This window comes from Cyprinus carpio, unplaced genomic scaffold (genome assembly GCF_018340385.1).
Source record: "Cyprinus carpio isolate SPL01 unplaced genomic scaffold, ASM1834038v1 S000006714, whole genome shotgun sequence".
In the NCBI taxonomy this organism is placed as follows: Eukaryota; Metazoa; Chordata; class Actinopteri; order Cypriniformes; family Cyprinidae; genus Cyprinus; species Cyprinus carpio.
In genome coordinates, this window is record NW_024879320.1 from 1,066,885 (window position 1) to 1,081,355 (window position 14,471).

Genomic DNA, 14,471 nt, shown 5'->3' on the forward strand with positions numbered 1-14,471 from the left:
AACCAGGCCAGACGAAACCAGCAGTTCAATTCCAGGCTGCAGCAAAGTTAGATTGTGCAGAAGAATTATCTGTTTCCTGTGGTCTGTCCCGGTGCTCGTCTGAAACAAGGTCTTTACAGGGGATCTGTCTCTGGGGCTCTAGTTGTCCTGGTCTTCGCTGTCTTTCAGGGCTGTAGAGGTCCTTTCTAGATGCTGATCCACCATCTGGGCTGGATACGTATTGGATCCAGGTGACTGCAGTGACCCTCTGATCTGGATACAGACTGGATCTGGTGGCTACGGTGACCTCGGAATAAGAGAGAAACAGACTAATTATTAGCGTAGATGCCATTCTTCAAACGATGTAGCAAGTACATCAGGTGTTATGGGAAGTGTTCCCGGTTCCGGTTTACATAATGCATCCTAAAAATCCTTTAACGGATTTGGATATTAGAAGTGTATTAGTGTTTTATGTGTAAGCCAGGTTAAAGAGATAGGTCTTTAATCTAGATTTAAACTGCAAGAGTGTGTCTGCCTTCCGAACAATGTTAGGTAGGTTATTCCAGAGTTTAGGTGCTAGGTTGGAGTTTGATTTGTTGATTGTGGTTTTTTTTGTTATTCTAGGTATTATCAAATTGCCAGAGTTTTTAGGATGAGGATATGGTGGATGAATTTGATTTTGATATTCTAGGTATTATCACTGAGGTGCTAAACCATTCAGGGCTTTATAAGTAATAAGCAATATTTTAAAATCTATACAATGTTTAATAGGGAGCCAGTGCAGTGTTGACAGAACCGGGCTAATATGGTCATACTTCCTGGTTCTAGTAAGAATTCTAACTGCTGCATTTTGGACTAGCTGAAGTTTGTTTATTAAGCGTGCAGTACATCCACCCAATAAAGCATTACAATAATCTAACCTTGAGGTCATAAACGCATGGATTAACATTTCTGCATTTGACATTGAGAGCATAGGTCGTAATTTAGATATATTTTCGAGATGGATGCAGTTTTACAAATGCTAGAAATGTGGCTTTCTAAGGAAAGATTGCTATCAAATAGCACACCTAGGTTCCTAACTGATGACGAAGAATTGACAGAGCAGGCATCAAGTCTTAGACAGCGTTCTAGGGTATTACATGCAGAGTTTTTAGGTCCTATAATTAACATCTTTGTTTTTTTTTTCAAAATTTAGCAGTAAGAAATTACTCGTCATCCAGTTTTTTATATTGACTATGCATTCCGTTAGTTTTTCAAACTAAATACAACAGTATTAGTTGTTTATAATAGTTTTATGCTGTTTTCTGCTCAATTTGTGCAATAAATACATGTGACTGTAGATTTATCTGCCTGCATTTTATAGGCCTACTGTTGAGAAGTGTTTATTTAGCAATTTTTCAAATTGGTATGTTTCGCCGGGCCGCGAAGAAATATAGAGCTGAGTATCATCAGCATAACAGTGAAAGCTAAGACAGTGTTTCCTGATGATATCTCCTAAGGCTAAAATGTAAAGCGTGAAGAGTTACGGCCCTAGTACTGAGCCTTGAGGTACTCCATACTGCATTTGTGATCGATATGAAACCTCTTCATTTACTGCTACAAACTGATGGCGGTCATGTAAGTACGATTTAAACCATGCTAATGCACTTCCATTAATGCCAACAAAGTTTTCTAGTCTATGCAAAAGAATGTTGTGGTCAATAGTGTTGAACACAGCGCTAAGATCCAATAGCACTAATATAGAGATACAACCATGATCAGATGATAAGAGCAGGTCATTTGTAACTCTAAGGAGAGCAGTCTCAGTACTATGATACGGTCTAAATCCTGATTGGAAACCCTCACAGATATCATTTTTTTTCTTAGAAGGAATATAATTGTGAGGATACTACCTTTTCTAGTATATTGGACAGAAAAAGGAGATTCGAGATTGGTCTGTAATTAAATAGTTCTTTGGGGTCAAGTTGTGTTTTCTTGATGAGAGGCTTAATAACAGCCAATTTGAAGGTTTTGGGGACATATCCTAATGACAATGAGGAATTAATAATAGTCAGAAGAGGATCTATGACTTCTGAAAGCACCTCTTTTAGGAGCATAGATGGAATAGGGTCTAACATACATGTTGTTGGTTTAGATGATTTAACATGGTTATATAATTCTTCCTCTCCTCTAGTAGAGAATGAGTGGAACTGTTCCTCAGGGGATCTATAGTACACTCTCTGATGCGATACTGTAGCTGACGGCTGCATGGTTACAATTTTATCTCTAATAGTAATAATAGTTTTATCTCTAATAGAGATAAAGTATTTCATGAAGTCATTACTGCTGTGCTGTTGGGAAATGTCAACACTTGTTGATGCTTTATTTTTCGTTATGTTTGTTCTCTTCTAAAAGAGATGAAAAGTAATCAGATCTAGCAGTTTTTAATGCTTTTCTGTAGGATAGGGATAGGTTACTTTCCCGCCAAGCAATACGAAAAACCTCTAGTTTTGTTTTCCTCCAGCTGCGCTCTATTTTCCGGCCTGCTCTCTTTAGGGTGCGCGTGTGCTCATTATACCATGGTGTCAGACTGTTTTCCTTAATCTTCCTTAAGCTAAAAGGAGCAACTGTATTTAAAATGCTAGAAAAGAGAGAGTCCATAGTTTCTGTTACATCATCAAGTTGTTCAGGAAGATTACTTACAAAGCAGTCATTTGGTTCTACCATACTTGTAAAAAGAAGTAGAATTTACAGTTTTAGCTATATGAAGTTTGCACAAAACTAAATAATGATCTGAGATATCATCGCTTGGCTGCATAATTTCAACACCATCAACATCAATTCTATGTGACAGTATTAAATCTAGAGAATGATTTCGATAATGAGTAGAACAGTAGAACAGCCACAACAACCATGAGCTCTCCTACTGATGATCCATTCAAGGACATTGTGGATTCTCTTTGCTGTGTTTCACTAATCCTGTCACCACCGCACCTGTCTCTGAACTGGTTGTCTCTCTCTTGCTTATCTATGAGTCCCATGGTGAAATCTCTGCCATACTCTGCTTTGGTGGAGCAGTGCAACATATTCTTGCACAATATGCAGCCTCATCGCTTCCCAACAGAGGGAGCTAAGATATCTTTTATCATCTCATTGTTAACTGGAAAGGCATTGCAATGGGACAGTGAATTGTTTTATTGCTTTGTTTGTTGCTTTAAAGAGGTATTCCAAAAAACCCCTTGGTGACTTGTCAGTCAGTGACCAGCTGTACCATCTGTGTCAAGGTAAAATGTCCATTAATGACTACGATCTGAAGTTTTGTACACTGGCTGCTGCCAGTGGCTGGAATGAAAATGCCCTGCAAACCTCTTTCCACCAGGGACTATCTCCCTGATTCAAGTTGCATCTTGCTGCATATGATGACAACATGGGACTAGAATGGGTCATCCAACTTGCCATCCGTGTCTCCAATCTAGGGCTGTATTACTCGAGTCCGGTCTTGGACTCGAGTCCGGACTCGAGACATTTTTCTATCGTCTCGGACTTGTCTCGGACTCGTTGGTGTTTGCACTCGGACTTGTCTCGGACTTGGCCATTGGACTCGCCAAATGTTCTCGTTGGTCTTGACCGAGCAAAAAATAAAAATAAAAAAATCATTCTCCTTCAAAACAAAACCACATTTGCATGATGTCACGACTGAAAACGTGTGGAAACTGCTAGGCGCGCCGCTTTCTCCTTTTTTCCAAAGCACTCTGTAGCCTGCGCTCTATGCTTGCGCTCCAGTGGCGTCTGCTGTTGCTAGGCAACCATTACCCGCTCTCCATGAAGACGCAGAAGTTTCAGCAAAAAATAAATGGATTTCCAGCACTAAAAATCCCTTGCAGTAGCTCTGCTAATAAATTCATTTTAAAAATGGCTATCCTTGTACAGCTATGATCAGCTGTTTCTCCATCTTGGCTTAGCTTTCAATTTTGTTATGGAAAAGGATGTGCATGACCAGCGGCGCACTTGCTGCGTTCTGAAAAGTGTTCTGTTTCTAATTTAATTTTCTACCTGTTAGATTGTGTTTTATTTACGCCTACACCTAGGTAGCCTTAAACTTACCCTTTACAATAATGAAATACTAATCAATGTTGTACAGTATAGGGGTTGCAAGATCACTTATTTCTACTAGTCGATTTTTTTTTATTTTAAAAATACTTGAGTTACTCGACTACTCGTGGTTCATTCTATTGTAAATGAAAACACATTAAATAGGTTTTTTTAATCAATAAATGCTTATTAATTTATAGCCTTACGCAACAATTACATATGTTAATTTGCAAAACTTTATAATTATGACATTACATATTTAAATTTTCATGTAACAGCCAGTATTTGTATCTGTAACAATCACAACATTTTTCGTATCTGCATCCGGATACAACGTTGTACAGTTACTTGACAAGACCGTTATGACTTTTTATCTTTTTTTTTCATAGTTATCACTGAACAAGTATGTCGTGTTAAACTAAAATAATTATTAATTTCTAAAATAATATTTATCATGCAAGCAGAGAGATGTCATGACAAACGTTTAGTGATCATTTGAACACGATTGAATCCATTCAATGCGCACATTTTCATTGCGCAGAACTCTTTAAGTGAGTCTTATAGTGAACTTCACTTAACAAATGTGCATTGTGGCGGGAAGATTTGATGAAGATAGTTTTGTGATCATTTGAACTCGACTGAATTTGTTTATTTATATTAGATTATTATTAGCCTACTCTTGAGAGAGAACTGGTTTGGTTTTTGAGAGACTGAGACGCGCAACGCGGCTGTTTGATTGGTGAGCGCGTGTGCTTGTTTCATTCATTCGTTTTATATCGTAGCCTAAGGTTTAAATCATTGCCTTTTAAATATAAACAAATAATAGAATGTGTATGATGTATTATTATATGAGATATTACTCTGGCCAAGCTCTGATTTCTGAGAGATGCACGGAGAGGCAACAGCAATGCGGTGTTTGATTTGCGCTCTTTTCACTCATAAAGTTTACATTCATTCACTTCACACTCCTGACTTTAGAGGTCTGTGTATAATATTGCTCTGATCCCCTGGCTTAACTGTTATCTAGCAAACACCAGACTGTGCCAGCTTCAGCCGAGTATTCAGGCAAAATTATTCCTTGTCCGTTATTCGTTTTTGAAGCCGTTATCCGTGCTATTCCGAATAAGGTATTCGGCTTCAGGTACAAACCTAATTATTACATTACATATTTTATTTTTACATGCAACATAGATATGGTCATAGAAAGTAACAGCTCCACGCAATATTGTAATCCTAATATTCACGTCGTACTTGCAAACACTTTGTATGCATTATGGTTAATGCATGCTGGAGTAGTCGATTGTTTCCGACAGCGCCGATGCAAGCCCTAGTACAGTATGACAAAAATGTTGCTGTATGTATGTGCGCATGCCCAGTAGAGCCAAACGTATCGCTTCTAGCCTTAACTGCGCGCATTTGTCATATCCTGAGCTTTGCGTGTGTGTGCTGCGCCAAGGCATCAGTCATTTTAATTTTTGACCACAGACATAATCACAGCAACAGCAGCATTATAAAGTAAATAAAATGTAAATAAAGTACATAAAAATAATTTGACCCTACAGCTCCAAACTCGGTTCTAGAGGGCCGGTGTCCTTTAGAGTTTGGCTCTAATTAAACACACTTGAACCAGCTAATTAAGCTCTTACTAGACACACTAGAAACTTCCAGATAGGTGTGTTAAGGCCAGTTGGAGCTAAACTTTTCAGGGCATTGGCCCTCCAGGATCTAGTTTGGAGACCCCTATCCTACAGAGCTGTTACTCTGCACATGCTTTTTGATCATTACAAATAATAATGTAAAATTATTTTCTTAGAATAGGAGATATGTTGTCTCTCGAATCACATACATTATCAGTAGTTAAGTATGTGGTCTTGAAGAGGAACCTTTTTTCTCTCATTTGGACTCGGTCTTGACTTGGACTTGAAACTTTTGGACTTGGACTTGACTTGGACTCGAACCTCTTTGGACTCGGTCTTGACTCGGTCTCGACTAGTCCTGGACTTGGACTTGACTTGGACTCGACAAAGCTGGACTTGACTACAGCTCTACTCCAATCAATTGCAGGGGTGTATGGAGAAGACACAGGATCAGCTCCCATCTTCACACCATCAACCAGACTCAGCCAGCTCTCCAGATCCTGGACCATTGCAAATCGAATCCAGTCGCCTACCCATGGTTGAGCGGCTGCGTTGGCTGGCCCAAGATCTATGTCTGTATTGAAGCCCTTTACTTCCCGGTTATTGATTGAGCTGCTATGTAAATCACAGTGGTCCACAGTGGTCCAGCTGCACATGGAATGGATTCACTTTCTGGTTCTGGAGAATACCAACAATGGCATTATATAATGATGACCGTAGCTGCTTAAGCACCAATCTGAGCTGTCTTGTGCCAGTTGGGAGGGTCTGAAGTGGGGCAATAACTGCTTCCTATCCTGTTTCCTTGAACTTCCTCTTAAAGTGCCCAAGCCGTTTAATCCAGTTCCTGTCTGTTCCTCCACCATCGAGAGTCCCATCAAACAACACTCTGATGACATTACTGAAGATTATGCTCCCTTCAGTGATACATTCTGCCCAAAGAAAGCCTCAAAACTTCCACCTCATCAGTGTGTGCCATCCTTAGGGCAATAAAACTGGTGCCCCCCAGTATCGTGTCATGCTGTATGGGCTGGTCAGCGCCCCCTTTGTATTCCAGGACTTCATGTATGAGGTGCTCCGGGAGTTTCTCCACAAGTTTGTGCTGTTTTACATTGACAATATCCTCATCTACTCCCGGAGCTTATATTTCATCCACTCACCTCCATGCTCCACAGCAAACCCAAGTCTCTGTCCTGGACCACCAAGGCAGACAAAGCCTTCGAGCAACTGAAGCTGGCATCCAGCAGTGCAAAACTCCTGATACATCCTGATCCGTCCAAACCCTTCATTGTTGAAGTTGACACTTCCACCAGTGTTGGAGCAGTGCTTTCGCAGCAGGGGATGCCTTCTAAGTTACACACATGTGCCTTCTTCTCACACAAAGCCTAGCAGAGAGAAACTACGACATCAGAAACTGAGAGCTCCTCGCCATAAAATTAGCACTTGAGAAATGGATGCAAAGGCTTGAAGAGGCATGTCATCCATTTACTGGCTGATCATTCTGAGGTATCTTCAATATCTTTGCGGAGTGGAGTGGAGCTGGAGTGGTCCAGACCATACTCTAGAGCTCCATCCATGAGGAGACTGTATGGCCTGAAATGGAATGTGTTCATCTCTTGGTGCAGAGAGCATGGGTTGGACCCAGTTAACTGCCCAGTGGCTTAAGTGCAGGATTCCCATACAAGATCGCTTCTCTGATGTTCTTACCCCATCCACAATTAAAATGGAAGTAAAGCAGTCAGTTATTTACATTATTTAGTATACTAATTTCCACTTTAATAATAATAAAAAGATATAAATACAATTAATGCAACCATTTTAAAGAAAAAAAAATGATTTTTTTTTTTTTTTATAAAGGACATTATTTGTTTTTGTTATATATATATTTTTAATGAAGTGGAAATCAGTTACTAAATAATGTAAACTTGACTGACTGCTTCACTTCCACTTTAACACTAGAAGTCCCAGAGATTTGTAACCCTCCTTTAGCCAAGTGGATGCTAACTGGCTAGTCTTTTGGCTATCATTAGCATCAATTCATGTGTAAATATGGTCATTACCTGAGCAATCTGCAGGGGGGTTGGGGGTGTGTGTGTGAATGGTTGCTGGTGGCTTGTTTGTATGTGTGGGGGAGGGAGGGCTGCTAAAAGCAGAGAACTTGATTGACCATGTCTCACATTGGCATGTAGGGTCTTGCCCAGGTGTAAACAGGTATGAATTAGCACATCTAATTGCATGCAGCTTGCTCTCAAATGAGAGGTAATTCCTTTTGTGCTGAGGTGGATAAAATTTCACTGCACATAGCCTACTACTTCAGTGCCCTTAAGAATTCTGTGGTGTACGAACCTCCTCTCCAAGAAAAGAAAATGCAGAGAAGACTCACCACTCGGCAGGCCTTGGAAATGATCCTGAGTGAAGTAAACCCTTGTGACTCAGATGGAGAAGACATAGAACTTCAGCCGGATTCGGACTCAGAGCTGTCTGATCTGTCTTCAGGTTAAGTTTCATTTCATATTATTTCCTATTTCATTTCAAACCAGTAAGTGGAAAACACCAAAAAAGCAGAGTGGAGTGACATACATATTTACTCTGCCTTTTTTGTATTGTCCACTTTTTTGTTTGTACTACTTAGCAGACATTCACTGCCATCTGAAGTGCAAAACATTATTAGTTGTTTCTTTGCTTTAGTTGTATCTTTTTATTTAGGAAGATATTTCAGACATTATTTCGATACAGAGAAGGAGATACTGGAATTATGATTAGTATCTATGCATGCATTTGTGATATCATTTGACTTTTTCCATTGCTCACAATTTGAATTTGTTCACACTGCAGATGTGGAGACTGCTCCTCAACCAAAAAAGAGAGCCCGTTTGGGGACTGACCTGACAGAGACAGCGAAAGATGGCACAGTGTGGCGTGAAGAACAGGTGGGGACGTGTCTCCCTTTCACCCCAATCAAAGCGTACGCTGCAGATGGAGAGCCAACGGCTAAGGCCAGGAAAAGTATTTCGAGTCGCCTTCAGAGCTTCCTGTGTTTCATCACTCTTGACATGCTTCATAGCATTCAAGAATGGACTATTCAACATTCACAGGAAAAGGAGCATGTTCATTGGTTCATGGCCCTCCCTGAACTAATGGCATTTATTGCAATTGTCATCTTGCGGGGGCTTACCAAGGTTCCATCACTACGTGACTGCTGGTGAGCAAACCTGGGAAACCCACATATCATTGGAACAATGCCGCGAAACCGCTTCCAAGACATCATGCGACACCTACGCTTTGATGACAGGTCCACCAGGAGTGATCGAGCAAAGACTGATAAGTTTGCTGGAATTTCCAGTGTGTGGGGATCATTTGTCACCAATTGCATCACGTCCTACAACCCTGGTCTACATATCACCGTTGATGTACAGCTTTTCCCGTCAAAGACTCGCTGCTGTTTCCTGGAGTATATTGCAACTAAACCTGACAAGTTTGGGATCAAGTTTTGGGTGGCTTGCGACCTAAAATCCAAGTACATTTGTAATGTCCTTCCATATCTTGGCAAGGACCCTAGTCGTCCCAGTGGAGAGAGACTGTCTGAAAATGTAGTGATGAGGCTGATGGAACCATTCCTAGACAAGGGCAGAAATGTTACCACGCACAATTTCTTCACATCTCTGTCACTTGCGCATAAACTTCTTAGCCGGAAAACCACCATCCTCGGCACAGTCAACAAGATTCGCGGGGAAATCCCTCAATCCGCTAGACACACAGATCGCAATGAATTCACCACTCAGGTATGTTGCAGGTCTTTTGTGGTTCTATGTTTATGTGTTTCTAATTTTTTGAATCAACACCGCCAAGTGTGTCATTGTGTCATTGTGTCATTGTGTGTAAAAGTGCTATGAAAATAACAATTTATCTTATTTATTAGGTGTTTTCAACCACTGCTGCTACGCTGACGGCGTATGCGCCCAAACGGAAGAAGACCGTCTACATTCTTAGCAGCATGCACAGCGTGATTCAGACTGATAATACCACCAAAAGGAAGCCAAACACTGTCACCCTTTACAACACCACAAAGTGCGGCGTGGATGTGATGGACCAGATGGTGCGGGAGTACACTGTCCGCACAGGGACACGGCGCTGGCCAGGTGCCGTGTTCTATAACATGATTGACATGGCAGCACTGAATGCACATGTGCTGTATCAAGCATGCACCGGAAGGCAGGAAAGACGGGTGGACTTCCTGGTGGAGCTTGCAAGAGAGTTGGCTAACTCTCATATGTGTGTCAGTGGCATGGATTGTGGCTTTCCACGCCCCGTTAAGTGATGGACCTCTGGGGAGGCACCAGTTGGTTGTACGGTTCCTCCGTGGAGCATGGAGGATAAGGCCTGCAGCTCAGGCCAGAGTCCCATGGGAACTGGCATGGGATCTCCTCAAGGGGTTATCTCTGGGCCCCTTCGAGCCATTAGAGCTAGCGTCAGAGAAACATGTCACGCTTGTTGGCCATTACATCCCTTAAGCAAGTTGAGGACCTTTAAGCTTTGTCTGTCATTCCGTCCTGCTTGTAGTTCACTCCTGGGAAGGTGAATGCCATCTTGCATCCTAGACCGTGCTATGTGCCTAAAGTTCCTACAAAGTTAGCCAATACAATCTTACAGGCCTTCTATCCTCCACCACATGTGTCGGCAGACCAAGAGAGAGGCTTCATTTGCTTTGCCCTGTTCGAGCTTTGGAGATGTATGGTCAAAAGTCTTCTCAGTAGGAGGGATATCCCCGGCCACTAAATAAATGATTAGCAATTGGATCATTGAGGTAATCTCTTTGGCCTACTAGGTGTGTGCCACAGTAGGACAGGCATTATTCAGTGTAGCACAGTGGGTATCTCGTTCTCCAAAGTGTCATTTTATGACATAGCTCAAGTTCCTTGAAAGGGATATGGCTGTAACCCTTGTTCCCTGAGAAGGGAACGAGATGCTGCATCTCTTTGCCACATCTCGGTATGCCTCATAGCGACTTGCTTTATCCTATCAAAAGCTATCTCTGTTGTGTATCAGCGTCCCTTTGTAGTACCCATTTTTTCAAACCAGCTGTCTCGATTTTCCAAAACTGCATGATGTTTGAAGCTTCAAACATAATCAATCATTTGATGCAGTCATTTCGATACAAGCAGCAGCACAGTGTGTGATAAAATAGTGCTTTGAAAACTGTATCAGAGACAGTTATATCAACCATCCCATCACTACCAGGAAGCAAGACACAGAAGAACCAGGAAACAAGGCTTAAAATTAGTACAGACACATACAAGACTTAACAATGAATGACAAAGAGAACCAGGCTTTTATAGGATGAGCTAATAAGGCTAACAAGACACAGGTGCAAACAATGAGTGCTGATGAGTGTGTGCAAAGGGTTATGGGAATGCTGTCCAGGATAGAGTGGCAAAGGTATGGTGTATACTTTATCAAGAGCACTTCAGCTGATGATTGTGAAAATAAATATGTCTGTTCATAATTAAAATCATGAGCAATTGTCTGTTGGACATTAGCATACTGTCAAATAGGAAATGCATTGATGTCATTATTTTTGTGGTGACTACATTAGATATTCTCTATCACCAGGCCCAAAGAAAAACATTTATTTCAAAAACAAATTAAGATTTTGTCTTAAAATATATGCTGGCCAACAGATTTTACAAGATCTGCTAATATATCATGTAAAGTAAAATATAATATAAAATAAAAATATAATAATAATAATAATAATAATAAAAAAATAAAAATAAAAATAAAGTTGTTTATTTCTGTAGTTCACTGGTCAGGCCAGCAAAAAAATATTTTTTTCAACCGCTTGACATAAACAGATGGTAGATACACTTTTATGTTGAGCAGGGCCAAGTCTAAATACATTCACACATTCTAGAAAGAGGACAGAAATTTTAAACTAAAGACTTATCATCACAAAAAAATAAAAATGCAAATAAGAACTCCTACACTCCAGCTCACCGGATCTTTCCCACAGCTTTTGAAGCTCTCAGACCTTTAACCATATGATTATAATTAAACCTCTGAACATGAAGTTTGACCAAAGGACGGAAAGGGGCGCCGCAGCCAGGTTAAAATGGTGTTAATGCACTAATGCACATTCCATTAGACCAATTTCAAGCCAGGTTTGCCACCAAGGGTATCGACTGACAAACCTCTCAGGCCTCTTTTGAGCTTTTAAATGATACATTGTGTGGTTTTGTTCATTTGGAGGAAAGAAGGAGGTGTTTGAACAAATCCACAGGGAGAGAAAGCCCGGCATCTCAGGCAGGGTTTGGAGCTGCAGCGCTGAGCATTTACCACTGTGACACTGAGCTTTCAGAAGAAACACAAATAAAACAAAACCTACAGCAGCCGTGACCTTTTCCAAAGTCCATCCACGGTCTGCTGCCCACGGCTCCTGAACCTTTCAGAAATGTGGAAGGTCTGAGTTGTGGGGCGAGAGTTATCGGGGAGCATGTTCACTGAAATAATTGGGCCAGCGGCATCTTCCTCCACCTGACAGTCCCCACGTCCCCTTCTGGCCAGAGCTCTGGAGATCAGCTCCCGGTGTACAGCTGAAGTCTCCAGATCACAGTTTGATAAGCGTAGATGATCAACCGTTTCTGGTTCAGTATGTTACTGCTTGCCTATAAAACAGCTAAAGATAATTTGTTCCTTGAAAATGGAGTGGCAGATGTTACAGATCAATGGATGGTCATGATTCTGTGAGAATTATGACAAAGCATATTTACTTTGGCCACTTGCATGGTGCTGGTGTACATCAATTTATAGTAATTAGGTTTGCTATTACACCAAATATAATTTGAACAAAACTTTACAGATTTCATAATAATCCTTGGTTTGTGAATGTAGGGTTTTTGTTAATATTTTGAATTCAATTGCATTTTTATATTTTCTGCTTTCATGTTCAATTTAAAGTTTGATGGTTTTGTCATTTTTACTATTTTTTTTTAATGTCTATATAGTTTTTTTTTTTAGTTTTTTTATAATAATTTTGTGTTAGTTTTAGTTATTTTATTACATCAAGATAAACTAAATGAAAATGAGAAATATTGCCTTGCATTTTTATTTATTTATTTTTTACTTATGTTTATTATTAACATTTTTTTTTCTTATGATTTCAGTAGTAGTTATCCATAATAACCGTTTCCAACTTTACATGGCAAATCTGACTGATTGTTTATATTCACATTAGGATATTATAGATGTTAACATTATGAATGTATGTGAATCTGCTTTTAAACAATGTATATTGTGAAAATCACTGTAAAAATAAATCTGATTTGACTTGCTGTTAGCAACACTGTCAGAGGTTCAATTTCATTTTGACTACAATCAATTGGTCATCAGTGAGTTTGTCACAATAAGCCATTTGAAACAGCTAATTCTCTACTATTAGAAAATCTTTTATAATTCCCAAAATTTGTCTCAGATGACAAAAATCAAGCAAATAATTTAGATTTTTTCGTTACATAACTGTCAAACTCCACATTCATTTAAAATAATGACAGAGGGAAAAGCAAGACAGCAGAAGAAAGAAAGGATGAAGTGAAAAATTATAATGCCATATTTAAAAAAAAAAAAAAAAAGGTGGTGTTGCAAGTTTGCCAGGTTTCCATGGCAACCACTGCAGACTTGAAAAAAGCTGGGTCGATATGGCAAGCGCATGGCACAACAAGAGACATTTACAGAATACGGGGATCCCATCAACACCCAGTTACCATGTGTTATTATTCACATCATTGATGATGATGAGAATACTAGTTATTTTTCATGTATTTATGTATTTAATAAGTTATATCGTTTGACTGTGCACTGAGAAGTATATTCATAAATAATTTATATATGAAAAATCATTTGAATTCATAAAGCTTTTTAAGTAAGGTGAGGGTCAAAAGAGCAAAATCCTCCCATGAATCTCTGCTTCCTCTCTAATCAAACATACGGCTCTTGAGCTATAAACTGACCTGGACTGTGGGCAGTGGACACACACACAAACAGTTACTGGAGTGGTGATTCATCTTAATATTCTATAATTTGTCTTCAGTTCTGTAGTTGTTCTTCTGTTTTTGCAAAGTTACCAGCCGCAGCTCTTGCATACACAGCTCCACCTCGCATGCGTCTGCAGCGCTGACCGTCTGAATGTAATTACCAGTTATGACAGCAGCATCTCTGAGCAGGGGGTTTCCCAGCACAGCCCAGCCGGCCCTAATGCATTCTGACATCTGCTCAGAACAATGCAGGCCGGGCCTCACCCTGGGAAACATATGCCAACACCGCTACCATCCAGCCATTCGTGGACCGCATGAGGAAAAGCCCCAACATTAATGCAGACAGACTCATGTAGTGCAAAATCAGCTAATGCCCTTTCACCAGACATAATGCCATGTGAGCAGACGGCTTCCTTGGGCTATCTATATAGGTCAGTGCCAAGCGTCCCATAATCTCACTTCAGATGAGCTTCCACGTTATTGGCTTGGGAGTGTTCCTTAATCAGAAGTGCTGCGATTGCACCGTTATATTTCTGGGAGGCAATCTTTCAGAGCAGGCACAAAGTCTAATATTTTTAGATGTGCTGTCATGAGATTTGTGGTAAAATTTACATTACAAATCAGCAGAGTATTTTTAACCATCAAAGTGTTCATTTTTAAAATAATTTATTTAAAGCTTTAGGCATAAATTTTAAAAGATTGCAGTTAAATCATTTCATGGACCAACAAACCAACAATTTTTATTTTAATTTTGTTCCAT

The 14,471-nt window shown here is 40.1% G+C and overlaps 2 protein-coding genes across 2 annotated transcripts; both read left to right on the forward strand.

Moving 5' to 3' along the window:
• The first annotated feature begins 7,603 nt into the window (after positions 1–7,603).
• On the forward strand, positions 7,604–9,398 carry LOC109059265. The gene is made up of 2 exons (XM_042755514.1): positions 7,604–8,180; positions 8,520–9,398. The coding sequence occupies exons 1-2, from the start codon at positions 7,937–7,939 to the stop codon at positions 8,888–8,890; spliced, it is 615 nt and encodes a 204-aa protein (XP_042611448.1). The 5' UTR covers positions 7,604–7,936; the 3' UTR covers positions 8,891–9,398.
• Positions 8,924–11,431, forward strand: LOC122144537. The gene is made up of 3 exons (XM_042755511.1): positions 8,924–9,201; positions 9,373–9,466; positions 9,604–11,431. The coding sequence occupies exons 1-3, from the start codon at positions 8,924–8,926 to the stop codon at positions 10,000–10,002; spliced, it is 771 nt and encodes a 256-aa protein (XP_042611445.1). The 3' UTR covers positions 10,003–11,431.
• Positions 11,432–14,471: the final 3,040 nt, after the last annotated feature.